Source organism: Maniola hyperantus, chromosome 4 (genome assembly GCF_902806685.2).
Source record: "Maniola hyperantus chromosome 4, iAphHyp1.2, whole genome shotgun sequence".
Lineage (NCBI taxonomy): Eukaryota > Metazoa > Arthropoda > Insecta > Lepidoptera > Nymphalidae > Maniola > Maniola hyperantus.
In genome coordinates, this window is record NC_048539.1 from 2490110 (window position 1) to 2512350 (window position 22241).

General features: G+C 41.1%; 1 protein-coding gene across 5 annotated transcripts in view; it reads left to right on the forward strand.

Annotated features, from left to right (window-relative positions):
* Positions 1-22241, forward strand: part of LOC117981953 (diacylglycerol kinase eta) — a 108409-nt gene that overhangs the window by 79802 nt on the left and 6366 nt on the right. For 4 of the 5 annotated variants that reach the window (XM_069498108.1, XM_069498109.1, XM_034968221.2 and 1 more), the window contains 10 exons: positions 3499-3590; positions 11501-11706; positions 12469-12665; positions 13391-13536; positions 14522-14633; positions 17139-17326; positions 17467-17551; positions 18911-19018; positions 19950-20113; positions 20629-22071. In XM_069498108.1, coding sequence (XP_069354209.1) covers positions 3499-3590; positions 11501-11706; positions 12469-12665; positions 13391-13536; positions 14522-14633; positions 17139-17326; positions 17467-17551; positions 18911-19018; positions 19950-20113; positions 20629-22071 — 2741 coding nt within the window. The remainder of the gene's footprint in view (positions 1-3498; positions 3591-11500; positions 11707-12468; positions 12666-13390; positions 13537-14521; positions 14634-17138; positions 17327-17466; positions 17552-18910; positions 19019-19949; positions 20114-20628; positions 22072-22241) is intronic. The other variant, XM_069498110.1, reaches the window with a different exon arrangement.

The following is a 22241-nucleotide window of genomic DNA, read 5'->3' on the forward strand; positions in this document are numbered from 1 at the left end:
AATAGCATTAGATACATAACCTCGTTGCGCGAGCCTGACTCGCACTTAACCGGTTTTTTCATTTCACTAAATCACGACAAACATTTCAAAAACAGAAATCTTCAGCTCTAAGAATAGTTGGTCTAACTTACATTTTCATTTTCTTTAATAATAGTTTCCTCATAAAATAGTAATAGGTCTGCAGCATTGCCTTCATACGAGTATGATTTGATTGTCTTTATTATCGTCTAACTCGAGATCGTTGAAATCATTGCCTTTATCTAGTGCCCCAGTTTTTCCTACTTCATTCTTTAGTCAGAGGGCCGGTGCACAATATTTTTAACAAAAAAAAACCAGCCAAGTGCGAGTCAGGCTCGCGTACCGAGGGTTCTGTACTACAGTCGTATTTTTTCGTCATTTAGACGCAGAAAATATGACGCATTAAAAAAGAAACTAAATGCACAGGTAAAGCCCTTTCATCTGATACCCCACCTGATATAGTTATCTTAATTCGAAAATTGAAAATAATATCTAAATACTAAATCATTCAATCATTCATATTTATAATTTTTTTGTGTGACGTCACCCTCAATTCACGGTTTTCAGATTTTTCTCCTTATGTCTGCTATAAAATCTACCTACCTGCCAAATTTGATGATTCTAAGTCAACGGGAAGTACCCTGTAGGTTTCTTGACAGACCGACAGACAGACATACAACAAAGTGATCCTATAAGGGTTCCATTAGCTAGAACTACTGGACGGATTGGGCTGAAATTTGGCATGCAGATAGCTGTTATAACGTAGACATCCGTTAATAAAGAATTTTTGAATATTCACCCCCTAAAGGGGTAAAATACTGGTTAAAAATTTGTGTAGTCCACGCAGACAAAGTCGCTGGCATAAGCTAGTCTACATATATAAAAGGAAAAGCTGACTGACTGACTGACTGATCAATCAACGCACAGCTCAAACCACTGGACGGATTGGGCTGAAATTTGGCATGCAGCTATTATGACGTAGACATCCGCTAAGAAAGCATTTGTCAAATTTGCGCCCCTAAGGGGGTAAACAGGGGTTTGAAATTTGTGTAGTCCACGGGGAAGAATTCGCTGGCATAAGCTAGTCCACATTAATATTATAAATGCGAAAGTCAGTCTGTCTGTCCGTCTGTCTGTCTGTCTGTCTGTCTGTCTGCTAGCTTTTCACGGCTCAACCGTTCAACCGATTTTGACGAAATTTGGTACAGAGGTAGCTTGCAACCCGGGGAAGAACATAGGCTACTTTTTATCCCGGAAAATTTAAGAGTTCCCACAGGATTTTTAAGAACCTAAATCCACGCGTGCAAAGTCGCGGGCATCAGTTAGTATTGTATAAAAACTTTGATACTGTCGATTAATAACTCTCGGTCTATTTGTCTATGCGCTCCACTTTCTCCCACTTAATCCTATCGTAAATATTATTAATCTGGAAAGCAATCGAATAGGAATCGATGGTGGCTATCGAGACGCGCTACTCGTAATTCATTTTATGGCGCAATAATTCTTGAACGACTATTTTATGGCGTTCGGCTGCTCAAGCACTATGAAGTGTCGTCGTTCAACGCTTATCTATTAATTGGCGCTATTTAAACCGGTTAGTGGTTAAGACATCCACATTTTATTCGGGAGGTTGGGGGTTCGATTCCTAAAACGTCCGTCTTTTATTCGATTCGATTCGACTCCGGGCATGCACCTCTAACTTTTCTAAGTTATGTGCATTTCAAGCAATTACGGCTTGCTTTAACGGTGAAGAAAAACATCTTGAGGAAACCTGCATGCGGGATTCTCCATAATGTTCTCAAAGGTGTGTGAAGTCTGTCAAACCGCACTTGGCCAGCGTGGCGGACTATGGCCTAAACCCTTCTCATTCTGAGAAGAGACCTGTGTGTAGTAGTGGGCTGACGTTGGGTTGATCATAATGATGATGATGATTTCATTAGGCCGATGTTCATCACTTTCGGCCGCGTACTGTACCTACTGCTTTTGAGATAATGTTAGACAGGCGAGTGGATCTGACAAGCGTGACGTAATTAGCGACAAGATTTTGCTTTTAGGCGCTTTTACTTTGTTGTTTGATCCTTGGAACAAGGGAAAGTAGATAACAAAGGGCAGAGATATGAGAAGAATAATACGCAATATGATCTATCTTCATTAGATACCTGCGTCAACCAAATGAGGTATTTTTAGTTAGGTATCATAATACGAATATCTTTTTTGACTTAGGTACTTACCAACTTGTTTCACTGGATGTATTTTAGGAAATGAAACTAAGTTTTGATAGCAAATTTTTTGATTTTTGAAGAGGTAAAATACGTAAAAGGCTTATAAACTGAACGATAGTAAATCGAGATGTGATAAGAAATAATTTCATTTCATTAAATAGAAACAAAACGTCATAATTTAAAGCCCATATCAACCACTCGGGAATAAGTATAATTATCTAACAAAGAAAGGATTTTCAAAAATGGATAATTATAATTCTCGTGATCACCTCCAAATTCCAACCTTTACCTCTTATTGTACAGGGTGTAACCAGAACGCTGGCAAAACGAAGACAGACGATAGTACCTACTGATGATTACTGATGTGATACCACCAAAAAAAACGCGAAAAAATTAAATGAAAAATCCTATTTTTTTTGTAAAAATTTACGATGTATTGCAAATAAAACATGTGACTGACACTAAAGGTCAACGAACGTTACGTAAGAAGGTCACTCGGATTCAATGCCGCGTCGTAGGCGGGGCATTGACTCGATTTTTGCACGCTATACATTGCTGGTTTGACAAATACTAAAACTACAAGACTACAAAATGGGGCAAATGGTTGGATTGTGTTTAGGGAGTATAACAAAAATGCTAAGTTTTTGCTAGCGTTCTGGTTACACCCGCGGGGTGCTGTTATATTGCTATTATACGTCCGGCTAGAGAGAGACAGCAATAGCCACAAAGCAAAATAAGAAGAAGAAGAGAGACAGCAAATGAACTGTCGGATTGCTACTGCTGTCGCGTTGCTGTTGCTACTGCAACGTTTTACGTAATCACCCCGCCGCGCCGGTATGTGAATTAAAACGAAAATGCAAAAAATAAACGTGTGTGATTACCAGTGCATGTTTCATTTTCAACGCAAAGTACTTACTAAGTCCTAACTCCTAAATGATAATGACTTGACAGAAAGTCCAAACAGGCTCAAAAATCTCTTAAGAACTAAGGCTAGACCGAAGGGCAGTTTATTAGCAAGAAAAAATAAATAATTAATGCGTCATTGATTTAATGATTTTAAGCTTATTTCGTGGTTTAACGACATATTATTATAATGTAGATACCGGGTACATACCACGATTATTTTTTGTTTTTATTTGTCGATATTTCAACCCGATTGCACGGGTCGTGGTCACTACGGGACTGGAAATATCGACAAATAAAAACAAAAATTAATCGTGATATGTATTCGTTATATACGTGATTGATTTGTCCACAGACCATAATAATGCCACACCAGTGGCTTGAGGGAAACCTGCCCGTGGCGGCCAAGTGCGACGTCTGCGACAAGACCTGCGGCTCCGTTCTAAGGTAAGTGGATTGTAAGGCAGAACGTACATACACTTTAAATTGCGAATCGACGCGATATACCGCCAAGCGATTTAGCGTTCCGGTACGATGCCGTGTAGAAACCAATGGGGTATGGGCTTAGTAAAAACTGCCATACATACCCCTTCCAGGTTAGCCCGCTGCCATCTTAGACTGCATTATCACTTACCACCAGGTGAGATTGCAGTCAAGGGCTACCTTGTATCTGAATAAAATAAAAAAAAGAGTTCAAACTGAGCTACGAAATTATGTAAGAGTTTCCACTAATGCTAAGCGGAGCATGCTGCCTATACAAGGTATAGCAGATAGCTCGAGCTAAAAGGCTTATTACACCTTCCTGAAATAGGACGTCCTAGATAGCAAGCAAATTTATATTTCTGATCACACTTTCCTTAATTTGTCAGAGATAGCTTAGCTTGCATCCTGAGGAACGAAATAGGCTACTTTTTATCCCGGAAAATTAAAGAGTTCCCACGGGATTTTTGTAAAACCTAAATCCACTCAGACAAAGTCGCGGGCATCATCTAGTAGTAAATAACTGATTAACACACCACTAGCTTAAAGAGATTCACTTAAGCCTCAGTGCCCACATAATAGGCTAGTTGACACTTTTTTTAAGTAGGTCTTAAATGGTTACTATTTGTCCTATTAGATCAAAAAATTAACACTATATTTTTTTGCGCCCTAAAAACCGTAAAACTTTAATTTAAAAATATATTTTTCTTAGACAGGTGAAAACACTGTCGGCCATGTTTGGCCGATAGATTGTCTGTGCTCTGACGTCATGCATTTGTAAACAACAGCATAACCTCCCAAAGTTTAATAAACATGACTTCTATACTAGTTTACATGAAAAATATAGTAATTATCGTTATTGTATCATCCGAAAATGTAAAAAACGCATCGATAAAGACCACAGGAAAGTTGTGGATTAGAGTGCACAGTGAAATAAATATACGTAACACGCGAAGACTTGCTTAAAGGGATCCTATATGACTAACGACTTCAACCCAAATTTATTTTTGCAAAGATCACTTTGTTGTAAGTCTTACTTAATAACTTATTCAATTTATAAAGAGAAAACGATATTTTTTTACGTTTACTATGAGTTTTTAGAAATATATAAAAACTAGCTTATGCTCGTGACTTCGCCCGCGTGGACTTCATAAATTTCAAACCCCCATTTAACCTACTCAGGGGTGGAATTTCATAAAATCCTTTCCTAGTGGATACCTTCTCTTTACCTACAAAGAACACACCCACCAAATTTCAAGTATCTAGGACCAGCTGTTTAGATGTTTAGGCTGTGCGTTGATATATAAGTTAGTCAGGACTTTAAATTTTATATATATGGATACTACGTTAGTCCCCGCGTGACATAGGGATGACATTTCTTTGTTTACATATTTAATGACGTCACATCATGGCTGACAGCGTTTTCTGCGTTTCAAATAAAAATAAAAACTGTATTTTTTTAAATTGGATTTATATATCCATCCTGCGTTTTTAATAATTGTTATTGATATATTTCGTTGTCTTAAGCAAAATACTATAATAAATAATCATTTATTGGACGAAATTAGATATGAGTCAAGTAGCCTATTGAACTTTAGAACTTCGATCGATCAACTAACATTAGCATTGTTACGCCACTAAGGTCGTCGAACGGTAGTAACTATTTCCGCTAACTCCAACTTATTTATAGGCAAATCTAAATCGGATCCACGTGAACCCATCGGTCTGCTGCAGGCGTCTTATATATAACTGGGCTGAGATCTGAAACAGACGAGCGGAAATTGAATTCTGTTAAGAACAGGCTTCGTCGTCGCGCGAATGGTTATATAATCGGTTTTGACCAAAGACAGAGAAGAAAGAAGAGGTTTGACCTCCCTGGCACAGTGGCAAGCGCTGTGGCTTATGAGTGGGAGGTCCTGGGTTCGATTCCTGGCAGGGATTTGGAATTTTATAATTTCTAAATTTCTGGTCTGGTCTGGTGGGAAGCCTCGGCCGTGGCTAGTTACCACCCTACCGACAAAGCCGTGCCGCCAAGCAATTTAGCGTTCCGGTACGATGCCGTGTAGAAACCAAAGGTGTATAGGTTTAATAAAATCTGCCATACTCCTTCCAGGTTAGCCCGCTCCCACCTTAGGTGAGATTGCAGTCAAGGGCTAACTTGTATCTAAATAAAATAAAATAAAAAAAAGACGAAGTGGTGAGCACTGTACTCTTATAAAGGGGGGTAACCAGGTTTCCAGCATAAGAAATTCGGGAATTTAACATTTCTAAATTGGCTCCTAGGCATAAAATAAAATAAAATAAAAATATTTTTTATTCAATTAAACGTTAACAAGTGTTTTTGATTCCTCAACAGCATCTACCACTGGTTCGGAATGCCTTTCCTACCAAGAAGAACCAGCAAGAAACTCGGCGGTTGCTCTTTTCAAAGATTTGATATAAAATAAATATTAATCCGTGTATAAGAAAAGTATTTGCAGTCCTGCGCGTTCCTTTCCTGGAACGAGCTGCAGGTCAAATCCACGCTCTTTTATCATTTAGGTAATCTTAAATTGTGTAATATGCTATTTTCAGGAGCATCCTTTTAATAGATTTTTTAAACTTGTGTACCTAAAGGCAAGTCCAAAATAGTTATTATGCTCCTAGGTCATATTTTCGATAGCCTACTAGCCAACATAATATAGGTATTTTGTCTATTTTTAATGGGTGGTCTCTGTCTGAAATAAACGATTATTAGGATTATTAAAATTAAAACGGCAATCATATTTTATTTATATCCGCAAATTTGTGCTCGTCGATTTAAGTTTACTAAAAATCGCGTGGGAACTCGTTGATTTTCCGGGACAAAAGTAGTTGTAGGTAAGTAAGAGCTCCCTAGTTCATAAAAAATAGACAGACCTTCCTACGGCGCAAAAAAAACCTTTCCAATTTTTCTTTTCGGCAACGAAACTGGAGCTAGGAACCTCTTTTACCTATTCATAGACCTGCCAAAAGTTGAACTCTTTGGTGCACTCAAATACCAAGTCATATTTTATTAAAACGTTGAAGGTCGCTTTACACGTGTTTGTACGTATGTTAAGCTTATTTTACACTACGGGATGTAAATTATAGCTTTGAGGTTATATAAGCTTTGAGATTATGTGAAATGTCACGCGTACAATAATGACATTTTGATGAAACACGTGAAATAATAATGTATTATTTAACTACAAATTGAACCAATTACTTGTATGTATTGTTTGTTGCGTTTAAATACAAATATTATCATCATTATCATCATGATCAACCCATTGCTGGCCCACTGAAGTCTGAGCACGGGTCGCCTCACAGAATGAGACAGGTTTAGGTCATAGACCGCCACACTAGCCCAGTGTGGATTCTCACACTTCACACACCTTTGAGAACATTATGGAGAACTCTCAGGCATGCAGGTTTCCTCACGATGTCTTTCTACATTGTTAAAGCTTATAATATTTTACATGCTTAAAACGTACATAGAATACGAAAAGTTAGAGGTGCTAGGAATCGATCCTCCGACCTCTCAAATAGAAGGCCGATGTACCACCACTCTTGCCAGCCTTTATTATCAGGATGGAATGGAATGGATTCTTATTCTAAAAACCTTTTACAGTCCCCGGCCGAAAGTAATATATCATCTCAGTCAGATTTTTTATTTGCAATATATTGTTAACTATTACAAATTATAGAATTTTTTTATATTTTTTTCGCGTTTTTTTGTGGTATCATATCAGTTATCATCAGTACTATCACCTGTCTTCGTTTATGCCAGCGTTCTGGTTACACCCTGTATAATTTGTATTTGAACGCATTTAAATTTTAAACATAGTGTACGTCCCAAGTGTTTGTACAATTTAAGGTAGAGTTCTGTGAGACAGGATTAAACACTGAAAATATAATTATGGCATCCCGCACGCGTCTGACGCGGCTTTTATTCTAATTTTTTTAGTTAGTAGTAGCTGTGGTAGTAGTATAGGTTAGTAGTATTAGTATTGAGAGTGTTAGCGTGGCCTAGTTGTGACAGCGCATATCTAATGATCATGTGGGTTAAGCGACTTTGATCCCGGTCGGTTACTTGATGGATAGACTTTAGATTTTCGAAATTGGTCTTTTCGTCTATTTCGTGCCTCGGAGAGCATGCCGTCGGTGACGGTCAGTAACACTAATATCCGACTAACAGTTAAACTAGAGAGTCATAACCTCGTTGTTGGTAGAGTCGTATGCGGAAGGATCTGGGAACCCATCGCATTCTTATCTCAAGAAAACTACCATTATATGAATGGGGTTTTTATTATCGTAAGAAAACTACTACCACTATAATATGAAAGGAGTCACGACCCTCAGCAATCTAAACATATATAAAAGAAAAAGCTAACTGATTGATCTATCAACACACAGCTCTAACTACAAGACGGATCGAGCTGAAATTTAGCATGAAGATACTTAGCTATTTATGACGTAGCGTAGACATCCGCTAAGAAAGGATTTTTGAAAATTCAACCCCAAAAGGGGTAAAAGAGGGGTTTCAGGTTTGTGTAGTCTATGGGGAAGAATTCACGGTAATAAGCTAGTGAGGACTAGGATGCGGAGAGTGTTGCCGCGTCATTCGCGACGCGTCCGTCGCTTCGTCCGCAACCATGGAAATCTACCTTTACTATGAGCGTTCAGACCTCTCTCGACACCTGTGTGAAATGCATTTGCAATTCAACTAGAAATTCCACTTAGCCTAACCTACATACACACTTTGCACGTGTAAAATGGCATTCAGTGTTTTAAAAATAGGTTTAGTTTCGTGTAATTACTAACACCAATATGTTCCTCGATGGTCGAAATAAAAACATTTTTTAAAAAAAAAATTATTAGACATTTTTGGCGGTTCACATGACGATAAGCTCTTGTACAGTACGTGGCCGAAAGTAATGTATGCCTTTAGAATGACATTTCGGCTTTGTAGAGTGTTTTCTCTCTTCTCAACGACAGGGACAACGCTCTACAAATCTGCTATATCCTTCTAAAGGTCGATGTACCTACATCACTTTCGGCACATAGATGTTATGTTCAATGGAGACATCGTCGCGTCAAATAGGTATCTATTTAATTTTTTTCTAAAATTGTTCTAATAAGTTTTTTTTAACTAGGTACCTACCTACTTACCTACTTTTGTTATAATTGATTTAAGCTGGGCCTTAAGTCCATAGTCCATACTAATATTATAAATGCGAAAGTGTGTCTGTCTGTCTGTCTGTCTGCTAGCTTTTCACGGCTCAACCGTTCAACCGATTTTGACGAAGTTTCGTACAGAGATAGCTTGCATCCCTGGGAAGGACGTAGGCTTAGGACATAGGATAGAGTTCCCACAGGATTTTTAAAATCCTATATCCACACGTACGAAGTCGCGGGCATCAGCTAGTTAATTATACTTTGACTAACTTATGCTCGCAACTTCGTCCGCGTGGACTACACAAATTTCAAACTCCTATTTCCACTCCCTTAGGGGTTGAATTTTCAAAAATCCTTTCTTAGCGGATGCCTACGTCATAATAGCTATCTGCATCCCAAATTTCCGATCCGTCCAGTTGATAGATAAGTCAGTCAGTCAGTCACCTTTTCCTTTTATATATTTAGATAACAAATTATAATTGAACTTAAACGCAAAAGGACTCAAAGCACAAGCTCAAAGTGCCTCTACACAGAATTGTGTTAATATTTATAGGAATGAAAGGCAATAGCTATCGTAGCGAAGTTAATTATCGATATTCACAGAGATATCGAGAGTGATACAGACATCATCCGAGAACCATTATATCCGCAGCTTCCAAAAGAAATAGATACTTCTCAATAGGGCAGTTACAGACTAGTTTTTTATATTTGTAACTAGCTTATTCCCGCGACTTCGTCCGCGTGGACTACACAAATTTCAAACCCCTTTTTTACCCCCTTAGGGGTTGAATTTTCAAAAATCCTTTCTTAGTGGATGGCTACGTCATAATAGCTATCTGCATGCTAAATTTCAGTCCGATCCGCCCAGTAGTTTCAGCTGTGCGTTGATAGATCAGTCAGTCAGTCAGTTAGTCAGTCACCTTTTCCTTTTACATGTTTAGAAGACTAGCTGATGCCCGCGACTTCGTCCGCGTGGATATAGGTTTTTAAAAATCCTGTGGGAAATCTCCAATTTTTTTTTAAGTAGCCTATGTCCTTCCCCGGGATGCAAGCTATCTCTGTACCAAATTTCGTCGAAATCAGTTGAACGGATGGACCGTGAAAGGCTAGCAGACAGACAGACAGACACACTTTGGCATTTATAATATAAGTATGGATAGTATGGATTCTGGCGGCAATAGAAACACACATTCTGTGAAAATATCAACTCGCTCTCTACCTATTACGGTTCATGAGATACAGCCCGCTGACAGACAGACAAACGGACGGACGGACAGCAGAGTCTTACTAAAATAGACTCCCGTTGGCACCCATCGGATACGGAACCCTAAAAATGCTAAACACGAACTTATTTTTATCACCGTTTTTCCGAAGGGGAGACGCCCCTTCAGTGTACACGTACCCTATATGCTTGTTGCAAACTGCAATTACAACGTCGCCCGCAAATAATTGCTCACAGAAATATGAAAATGATGAATATTCTTCCACGCTCGTGTATTTTATGCTCACAAAGCAGCACTATAAAGTGTTCAAAGAAAACGGAAATTTATTCTTGTTTTCCATTGAAAGTTGCATTATTTAGGTGCGACAAGTTGATAACCGCTCGCTACCTACTGTTATAACCTCGTTTTAAATATTAAAGTAGGTAGGTGAACAGGCAGGTAGGTAGGTATGTAGGTACATGGTATAAGTCCCGCAAAGGAGATCGCCCGCGAATGGGCCCTCTTTTGTGGCGTCGTGTCAAAACTTAAATTATTTTTTTTTAAAAAATGTGTTAATTACGATTATAATGTTTTATTACGACTTTTCTTTCACCCTATCATTGAAAATATCCACAATTACAGTTAGAATTGGAAACATCCATTTATTTTGAAGAAGTATTAATAAAATACCAGCAATATCAGCAACATAAAAAATAAGATTTCTTTATAACCAGGGTGAATAAATGGAAATCGTTTGCAGACAATAAAAAGGTAATTATTTGTGTACAAAATAAAATTAAAACCATGGTGACATAACAATTATATTGGGGGGGCCCAAAGCTCCTAAGAAAATGGGCAATCCCCTTTCTAAAGCGCGTGGCCACCATTTTAGTGGCGTCAGCACTAGACTGAAGTTTCGAGCTGCTGGTAGGTATATTTTTATTTCGGTTGGTATATTTATACGTTGCGGTCATGAAAATTAAGGAATATGGAAGAAGGATTAAAAGACTATCTAGATAATAATAATATTATCAACCGGTAGACATCCACTGCTGGATGTAGGTCTCTTGTCGCGGTTGTTATCTATGCCACGGTCTCTACTCTACGCATGCACGTATATTTAATTGGCCGTCTGATCCTGAGAATTTGTCAAAGTGGAGACTTGGACTATTTCTGCCAAATCCTTAGACCAGTTTCATTTATATTCAGACAAGCTTATGCTCGCGACTTCGTTCGCGTGGACCACACAAATTTCAAACCTCTATTTAAGCCCCCTAGGGGTTGAATTTTCAAAAATCCTTTCTTAGCGGATGCCTACGTCATAATAGCTATCTGCATGGAAAATTTCAGCCCGATCCATCCAGTAGTTTGAGCTGTGCGTTGATAGATCAGTCAGTCAGTCAGTCAGTCAGTCAGTCAGTCAGTCACCTTTTACTTTTATATATTTATAGATAAAATTCGATGTTCAAATAGTGTATACATCATTCCTTTCCCCAGGCTACAAGATTACCGCTGTATCTGGTGTCGCAAATGTGTCCACGCTAGTTGCCGGCCGAGCTGGAGGGCCGCCTGTTCCTTGGGACCTGCACGAGCTTCCGTAGTACCTCCCACTCGCTTACACTCCGTCGGCCCAGATGATGGATGGCTGCCAGACCGACCACCCAACGCTTCGCCGCTTATCGTCTTCGTCAACTCAAGATCTGGTGAGTTACTCAGTCTTTCCCTAATATCTTGCTTTGGAGCACTTAGTCAGTTACCAGTTTCTTGGGATACTCGAGCTTCAGTAGTACCTCCCACTCGCTTACATTCCGTCGGGCCAAATGACGGATGGCTACCAGACCGACCACGCCTCACCGCTTATCTTCTTCGTCAACTCAAGATCTGCTGTTACTGTTGCTGCTGAGCCTTTTTTAATTTATAGATTAGCGCTTAGTTGCAATCAGACCTGCTGGCAAATGATGATGCAGCCTAAGATAGAGCGCGCTTGCCTAGAAGACGCCTATTCAGTTTTGACTTGAAGGTATATGATGTGAGCTATATCAAAAGTGCTTTGTCTAACCAAGGCATTTTTTGCTTTGAAGTACCTGCTTATTCAGGTACCAGTTTCTTGAGGCCTACTCTACTCTCGAGATTCCCTGTACCTCCTAGTCGCTTACACTTCTCCAGTTTATTTGACGGATAGATACCAGGCCGATCATCTAGCGCCTCATTGACACTTCCCGTTACCCTATTTATATCGTCGGCATTCCGAACCAATGATAGCTGAATCCGACGATTCAAAAGTACTTCTTAAAGTTTATTCGAACAAAAAACTTTCTATTTCTATTTCGATCCATCCTGCTGGAGGGTATTCCACACTACGCTTACTTGTACGCAATCCACTCTAAAACTTTTCGTCCCCAGCGGCCATCGCTTCTAAGACAAGTTGTAGTTGTAACTTGAACCAACATAAAAATATTCTACAGGAGACAACCAAGGCGTGAAATTCCTTCGTCGCTTCAAGCAGCTTTTGAACCCGGCGCAGGTGTTCGAGCTAAGCGGGGCTGGTCCTCGGCTCGGACTACGTCTATTCAGGCACTTTGCTCCCCTACGCGTGCTCGTGTGCAGTGGTGATGGCTCCGTTGGATGGGTGCTGCAGGAGGTCGATAAGCTGGAAATGCACGTACGTATCAGATGCCCTTTTCAACTAGTTACCTTCTTCTTCTTCTCGAGCCGACGGTCACCTCAAATACGGGTAGCCCAAAAAGCCGCAACCGCGATAGCTCGGTTGGTAGCCTCGCGTAGCTCCTCGTTCGTGCAGGTTGTCGGGCACGCAGGGCACCCAGTCATGTGCGCAATGGTCTGTCTCGGATGACCGCAGATGCACTCCGTATCGTGTCCACAGATGAAGCCCCACCTCGCTAAGTTTGCCCTAGACTTCCCCACGCCTAACTAGTACTTTAAGAACAAGTTACCTTAAACCTAGTGATTATGACGACCGGTCTTATACTGGAAGATAAAATGTGGCTTTGTTTATTTTCGGAGATAAGTAGGTATGTGCGTTGTAAGCAATAAAATTAAATATTGCTTTAACGGTGTAGGAACCTGCAGGAGGAACCTAATTTTAAACTCCATACCTTTTAATTTCAAGACCATCAGGTTCTGATTCTCATTTTCCCAGATCTAAATATATAAAAGGAAAAGGTGACTGACTGGCTGATCTATCAACGCACAGCTCAAACTACTGGAGCGATCAGGCTGAAATTTGGCATGCAGATAGCTATTATGACGTAGGGATCCGCTAAGAAAGGATTTCTAAGGGGGTGAAATAGGGGTTTGAAATTTGACGAAGTCGCGAGCATAAGCTATAATATAAATTCTTAATAACCGTGGACTTCATTTCCAAAGCGACAGGTCCAAACTGCAGTACTACCTTTGGGGACTGGGAACGATCTAGCAAGAGTGATGGGCTGGGGCGCTTCGTGTGATGACGCGGCCAATCTGCAGCAACTGCTAGAGCGGTACGAGCGGGCTTCCACCAAGATGCTGGATAGGTGAGCAGGCGATGGCAGGACCAAACTAGCTGCCACTAGGCACTAGCTAGAGGGGCTGGGCTTCGTGTGACGACACAGCCAATCTGGATCCACGCATGACCCAGATACTTGAATTGATGAATAACTGCTAAATCCACTCGCCGGCTCTTCTCAGCTGATTTCGAACGAGAAGTACCCTATAGGTTTTCTTAGCAGACACGACGAACAGACAGAAAAGCAACGAAGTGTATAAGGGTTCCTTTTTTCCTTTTGTGGCACGGAACCCTAAAAAGGACGATTACTGTTTCAGCAAAATATTTTAAACATCCATTTAGAACCCGGAATGGTTAAGTAGGCACTCAAGCTTTTTTACATAACGGCTTTAAGATTATCTCGGCTTAAAATATAAAGGCGGTGTGTTATGCTCGTATATAGGCGTTTTATTGTAGGTTTTTAACCACTGAGGGGTCTTAAAATAGCGGTTTAATGTGCCGCTAAATGGGAAAGGGGTGACAGAGGGGATACGATGAGACCCACTCAAGTAATGAGAATGGAACATTAAGTTCTGAATCCTGCTAATATTGTAAATGCAAAAGTGTATTAGTTTCTTCTTGAATCATGCTGCAACAGAGCACGGATTGACGTGTTTCTTTCAATGGTTATAGCCTAGAGATAGACACAGGTTACTTTTTATTCCGAAAAATCAAAGAGTTCTCATCCACGCGGACAAAGTCACAAATGCCGTTTGTGCACTCATCCATCAAATCACGGATTTCTTAAAAATACGAATTACCTGAACAGATTTGGATATATGGGAGGGTACCATTAGGATCCTTATATTATCCTTATATTATTATATTATATATTATATTTTTTTTTTTATAGATTAATGGCGTCTGTATAGCGCCATTTTCAATTATGAAAAAATTATACATTTTAGATCGTTTTTTCGCAGGGCAGACTTTTTTTTTAATTACGACGTGTTTTAATTAGCATTTTTGCACAGGTGGTCAATAATGACGTTCGAGCGTGCCCTGACGGCCCCGCCTCCGCCGCCCGCACCCCCTGACCTTCTGGAAGAAAGTGCACTTCTTAGGAACTTGCAGGAGATCGTGCAGGTGGGTTACCGTTTCATACAGCAGCACGTGTCTTAGGTATCACTCTCACTACGTCGAGATGTGTCGAATATTTTTACATAAAGAATATAAAGGTGTACAAAATTTCAAAAATATTTATTGAACATTTACGAAGCTTGTGCCGAGTCGTTGTCCTCGAAAAACATGGTCACCCCAAGCGAGCGGCTGTGAGCGAACGGGACGGCTGGCGGGCGTCGATCGTGCGCGCCCGCTTGCGCAGCTTGAATCAGCTGGTGCATGCTGTCATTCAACTTAGGTGTTCAAGCTTGCAGGATTTTGAAGTATTTTTTGGTCAAAATATAACCTGTAGTAAAAATTATTGCTATCGATTCTGAACAAACTACTTACTTTTAGGTTTTGCGTTTACTAAAACTAACGTTGTACCTATATAATCTCTTATAGAAAGTTGTCTGTCTGACGCGACAAGACTACCCCAACTACACACTCGTTTCACGTTGCTCGTCAACTCATTTGGTTCTAGTTTTTAGCTCAAACCGTTTTTCGCTATTAGTGCCTAAAACTAAGTTCCATACGCAGCAAGGTCAGAGAAGAAGATTCCAGACCCAGCTGGACTCGTCACAAGACTGAATGTCCTACAGCTGTTCTAGTTCACGAAGGCCGTCTCTGGCTTTGCTTGTATGAGTGCACACGTACACATTGCTATTAGTTAGGGAGGCGAGGTAGCTAAATGGCGTTATTCAACGGCGCCGTCGAGACCTATCAAAATCGAAAGATAAAATAATTTCGAAAAGAAAAGCTCGTATGGTAAAAACCATTTTAGCGGTGGGTTTGGCGTGTACGGTTTTTCAAAAATGTTTAAATAAACAGTTACTTGGGCATTCTCGAGCGCGTCAGATATTCATACTACGTATGCCCCAAGTGCCTCTGATAACAACGGTATACTAATCTGCCGGTTTGCGTGGTGGGGGTAGGCATATAAAGTAGTCAAAAATGCAAAAAAAAAAAAAAATACTCGAGCGCGTCAGATTTTCGGAAGGGGTGTTGAGTAGGCCCCAAGGAAGCTCCCTTTAAAAAAACTGACGATTTCGGCGCGACGATAAGTTATGATGAATTTTTGAAAATGCAAAAAAAAAAGTTTTTTCGAAATACTCGAGCGCGTCAGATTTTCATAGGGGAGGTTTATCTCGGTATCCTGAAAGCATATTTTCTTAATCTGACAAAAATGTTGGTGGGTTCTCTTAATCTGACCGAAAAAGGTTTTTTGGTTTCTTTTTTTTCCTTTCTTTCTCCTTGATAAAACGGGGAATTTAAGAATGACAATAAAGCGATAGATACAACCAACGTAAATGTAGATGAAATGTAGTACGAATTGTATTATTTATTGTATAAAAAAATGAAATGATATAAAAATAGTAATTTCCCGAAATTTCCCTTCTACCGCTTCTTCCCCCACCATCAATGTTGCGAAATTAAGGAAAAATACTGGTAGGACGGCATATTTCCGCGAAGCGCTCAGTCTGTATTACATGTTTATGGCAAATTCCTCTTTTTTGCTTCAATTCTTCACTTCGTTTTGCTTACGGTACGTCCAAAAAACAATTTGAGGATCAACAGGCTATTGAATAACATAGATACATGGAACTGTACATGTTAATGATACTTTTGTATACAGATACGCGTAACTTTTTCCGAGTCCACGAAAATTGTCGAGAAGCTTTAGAAAAAAAAAATTTGAGATATAATAAGTCACATAATTTAATTATCGTTATTTCATATCAATTTTTTTTAACACCCTCAGTTTTCGAGATATACTCAAAAAACCGGGAGTTTGAGTTTTTTATGATGCTTCAAGTCAAAAAGTTTTAATTTTGGACAAAAATGTAAAGAGACCTTTTTTGTGTAAAATAAAATTACCTTTTTTGTTTATTTAAACTTTTTTTTGGTAAAATGTATCGTTCGCGACTTATATGCCGCAACGCGTTTTTCGGAAGACAAAATGGCTCCTCCACACTTCCGGTCATGCGGAAACCGGCAGATTTTGTATTTTTAGTAAGTTTTAGATTATATTCTTCAAAATAAAAAAAATAAAAATCGCGCTCGAGAATGCCGGATTAACGTTTTTTTTTACAAGTTCGCGACCCTATAACTCGGCAGCGTCAAGGACTTATCGTCAGATTAGTTAAATTTAGTCTTAAAACACTAAAATCAACCCCCAATATCTTAATCTGACGCGCTCGAGTATTTCAGACTATCGAATTTTTTTTACTAATCTGATCGTCTATCCTAGGCGCGCGTCACTACATATAGAGCTAAATACTTTACAAGGTTGTTCTATTAGGTCTAAGGTATCTCTCATATCTTAAACTGCCACGCTCGAGTATTACCGAAAATTCCCCTATTCGCCTCCCTAACTATATATTGCGGTTGACCTTACGCACACAAATGCGTTAACCCATATCGGTACACTCACTGCTACAACCAAGGCTGAGCGGTCTTCTTGAAATATAACAACAGCTGTATTTGCAGGCGGGCGAATGCGGGGAAAGCGAATCGAGCGTAGCACGAGCGGCGTTGCGGACGGGGTGCGCGCGGCTGGCGGCGGCGGGCGAGCGCGCGGGCGGCGGTGCGGCGCGTGCGGCGCACCGCCTGCGACGCGCGCTGTCGCTGCTGCTGCACGCGAGGACGCATCTAGCGCACGACCATGCGCGTTGCGAGTAAGGCCCTTCTTACATTACGATACTTACAGGCGACTAGTATCCTACGCGAGTCTCGAAGATGAGTCGCTGAGCAATTTGCGGGACTTATACTTGATGACATGTTTCGGTTTTCGTATAAATTTTGCATATTTTCTCAGTTCATGGGAGCCGATGGACACGAGTGACAGCGACCCAGAAACGCAACCGGCTGCCGAAAAAGGTAGCATCGAAAAGACTGAAAAGGTACATAGACCAGAATTTATTAAATAATGATGATTTTGGATTAGGACCTCCTTTCCAACTGTGTATGAACATTATGAAACTATAATCAGTACCCTTATTATAAATGCGAAAGTGTGTTTGTTTGTTGGTTTATTTTTTGCATGGGTATAGTTTAAGGCCTAGAGTAGAGAGTGACATAGGCTACTTTTTGTCCCGGAAAATCAAAGAGTTCCCACGGGATTTATAAAACCTAGATCCACGCGTAGGTACGAATCAGCTAGTTTCAATATAATTTTGAAAACTATAAAATGCTTTGAAATTTCGTTACATTTAGTTTTTTTTTAATAGAGATAGCGAGCAAACGATCAGGCGGGTCACCTGATGTTAAGTGATTAACGCCGCCCATGAACATTTGCAGCACCAGAGGAACCGCCGATGCGTTGCCGGCCTTTTATTAATTTGTTGGTCCGCCCCTTGAATAACCCCATGTTGTAATCTAGTAGGAACACCGCCGATGGGAGTTAGTAGTTAGTTGATTAGAACTAACATTTTTCTTCAGACCACGTGTTACTAAAGTGCGGCGCACTACAGGTACTTAACATCACACAAAAAGCACAGTATAAAGAGAGGCACAGTAGTCCGACGCCGCAGAACCTTCTTCAACCCCTAGTGCTCACCCCCAGGCGAAGCTATGCGCTCACCACCCCACCCAGTGAGTCTGTGGTGGCCAGTACAGCATACTCAATCCGAATCGAGAAACACTTTACTACAATGAACCGAAAGCTTAATTTGCTATATTTGCAGTCAGGGTTTCCTGATTGGATATGTTGGCAACTCTATTGTAAACACCTTGTCTTCCCATATTCACACAAATAAATATTATAATATTTCATTTCATTTCATTTCACTTCCGCTGAAACAGGTCGAATCTGTGTGATGCAACATGCAGCATGCGAAGTGCACCGCCCGGCCTCCCATTGCTAACCATGCAGGCAAAAGCAGCCAATAGGCAACCAATACGCAACACCACCACATACAGATTCGACCTGTTTCAGCGGATTATAGCAAATTAAGCATTTGGTTCATTGTATAACATGGACTTCCGCAAAGTAACGCCTGCTTCTATACAACATTTACAGCAGTTTACTGAACAGAAGGTTACTAATATGACATTTCCAGTTGAGCCTCAATAGCTCAACCGGTAAAGGAGTGGACTGAGAACCGAAAGGTCGACGGTTCAAACCCCGCCCGTTGCACTATTGTCGTACCTACTCCTAGCACAAGCTTCACGCTTAGTTGGAGAGGAAATGGGAATATTAGTCATTTAACATGGCTAATATTCTTTTAAAAAAATATATATATATATATATATATATATAGGAGCAGTTGAACTGGGCGGCGCGAGGCTGCGCGCTGGCGGGGCGCGCGGACAGCGTGCGGCGCGCGCTGCGCATGCTCGTGCGCACGCTCGCGCACCTCCTCCCGCAGGTACCACAAGCTTACTTTACAGCAAGCTTAGATTGCTGTATAGTACACGGCCGAAATTAATGTACATCGACTTTAAGAAGGAGATAGCAAATGTATAGAGCACTGTCTCTGTTGTTGAGACCGATATAACGTCATATGGGTATGAGTGACAGAGACAACGCTCTACAAAGCCGAAATGTCATTTTAAAAGGCCGATGTACATTACTTTCGGCCACGTACTGTACGTGTTTTGACTCGGATGTACCTAGCTCTGCAGTAGGCAGGTAAAGCGGGTCAAATCCCGAGCATGCATACTTCTAATTTTTCGAAGCTAACTGCGTCACTTGTTTTAACCGTGAAGAAAAATATCGTGAGGACAACTGCATGCCTGAGAGTTCTCCATAATGTTTTCAAAGGTGCATGGAGTCTGCCAATCCACACTTGGCCAGCTGGTGGACTGTGACCAACCCTTCTCATTCTAAGAGGAGACCCTTGCTCCAAGCTAGCGACGGGTTGAAGTTTGATAATGATGATAACTACTTGCCATGAAATGTCAAAAATGCTCACTGTATTGTTTTAGTTCAGCGATATGTTATAATTGAATGATCAAACAAATTTACCAAGTGAAGTTCGGTCTTGATTGGGACATCTTCGGCGAAGAGATTTAACTTTTAAGGTTTTAAGGTTATATGTTTTAATAATTACTCACTTCTATTTCATGAAGACCATTTGGCTGTTAGTGTGAGGGCACACGTACACGTTGTTATAGTGTGCGTGTTGCCGTACACTATAACAACGTGTACGTGGTTTCAACCGCAATTTCGACCGCGACCCGGTACGCCTACAAATGCGTTAACGCTCGGCAAACTCATTACTATTTACTACATCCAAGGCTGAGCGATGACCGCTCAGCATTCTATACCTATATTTAACACGGTAAACGATGGTGCAGGACGCGATCCGTGGCGAGGCGAGTGGTGCGAGCTCAGCCAGGCCGGTGCCGGAGGGCGGCGCCGCACCGGACAGCGGCGCGCTGCCCGTGCCGCGCGGCTTTGCCGACAGCCGCCGCTCCTCCGCCGCCTCCGCCGTCTCCGCCGCCTCCATGCAACCAGAGAAGTAAGCCAATCAAGCAATCTGCCTCGCTTGCATACAAAGGCCTCAAGAGCGAGCCACCACACATGGTCACCACCCACTTCTTAGCGTGGGCCCTTAAGCGTGCTGTAGTCGGGCGTTAAGCGAAACGGGACGTGCAGCGTTCGTCTCAGTAACGTCATGTTCATATTTCATACACACAAAAGCGTCCTGAGTAGCAGTACCGGCACGGCGCTCTCTTACTGCACGCTGCTCACCTTACAAGATGTGCCTCAGCCCTTAGTCTTAAGGACGTTGTCCTTCCCAGCGCAGTGGAGATCGTCCTTCGCTTCGCTTGCCGGCACGCGGTCCCCGGTCCTTTCCAGTACATTACCCCAGCGGCCATCAAGACACTACATGGACACTACTACTTCAGCTTGTTAATCTGTTGGACTTTACCGTCCACTTTACGGGCTTACCGTTTACTCTCCTACGGATTTCCTTTTTGACTCTCTTATTCTTTGCGATTGAAATATATTTTTCTTTTCTTTTGTTCACAGCATTCCAGATGTAGATGAAGACATAGTTAAGTTAATAAGTTCAAACCCACAAGATCGTGTAGACAGCTTGGACGTTGATAAGTGTAGTCGCAAACCATGCTCAATATCGCCTCAGGACCGTCTTTCGCCTTCCAATCTTTCCTCCTGTGATACTAGCTCCTGTAAAAACCTCCTGAGGCCCGATATCGAGCGGACTAGCACCACGTATAATAGCAGTAGTCTTACAATACCTAACTTAGTTATCTCAGACGATAGTGATAAGAGAGATTCGTTAATACAGGGAGAAACTTATGAATCGGACCAATTGACTATAATAGACATCGACAAACCGTATACGGACGACGTGCACTTCCAAGATGTTTGCGACAGAGAGACGCCGGGGAGCGGAGACTGCACGCCGGAGATGAAGCTCTCCAGCGCAGACCTGGAGCTAGATGCGACCAGTTCCGAGGGGTCCAACATTAGCGACGACTTTAGCTTAATATCGGAGATCATTGACTCCAAACCGGGAGACACGGAGGAGAGTGTCGGTATTGGACACATCGATTCACCCGAAATTTCTGATACGTACATGAATTCTGAAACTATACACGGTGAATCTATAATGGATGACATCAGCTCGATGCTTGGACAAGACGTTCTTCTAGCGATGATGGGCAAAAACGGCGAAAACGAGACTTATACGGATGACACGACTCTATTCACGTCAGATACAGTTTCCGATATCCCCGTGGACGTGGACAGCCGTCATCCCAGTTTAGAAAGGAAAACTAAAGGGAAAATGAAATACATATCGAAAATCAAAAAACCCGCCGAAAACGAAGTTGAGAAGTTTGGTTACGAGAACAGAGTATTTTATATCGAAAACGCGGCGAAAGCTGAAGAGCAAATCAAATATTGCAGCTTAGCACAATTTGAAGAAGGAAATGATATTGCAAGAAAGTCGTTTCGGAAAGCACTGAGGAAAAGTATGAAGAAGAAAGTGGTTGACGAGACAAGTCTAAAGAATCTTTTGCCCAAAACAACAGAAGAGCTTTCATCAAGAGGTGATGAAACTCCGAATGTTCGAACTTCCCCAAAAAAGGAATTACCGAAAACGATACCAGACATTGAAGAGAAGAAATCCGAATTTAGAGAACAAATACAATTTCCTCAAGTGAGCGTTGTAGTTGAACCTCCATCGCCGTCTCACAGCGAAGAAAGAAGCGTCAAAACCTGTCAAAGCCGTATGGCGTCAGTTCTAAGTGATATATACGACCAAGGAACGGACACGTTAAGTGTCTACTCTCCAGAACCTAATGTTAGAGATAGAGAAAGACGACAATCTGACAATCCAAAACTTCTAGGCTCAGACCCGGAATATGGCCAGTTCCTCAGTTGCTCCCCAGCAGCCACCAGGAGGATATCATGCGGGAGTCTCTTCAAGCCGGGCGAACCTGACAAGTTAGTTGAATTATTTGATTATATACTTCAATAAACATTTCCTGATTGTTATGATCTGCATTAAATTCAAATGACCTTACTTGTTTCTTTTACATGCGCAAATACTGCTAAGTACCTATCGAATATTTAAAACTCGTATTTTTAACATGATGAATGAAGGCTGATGCACA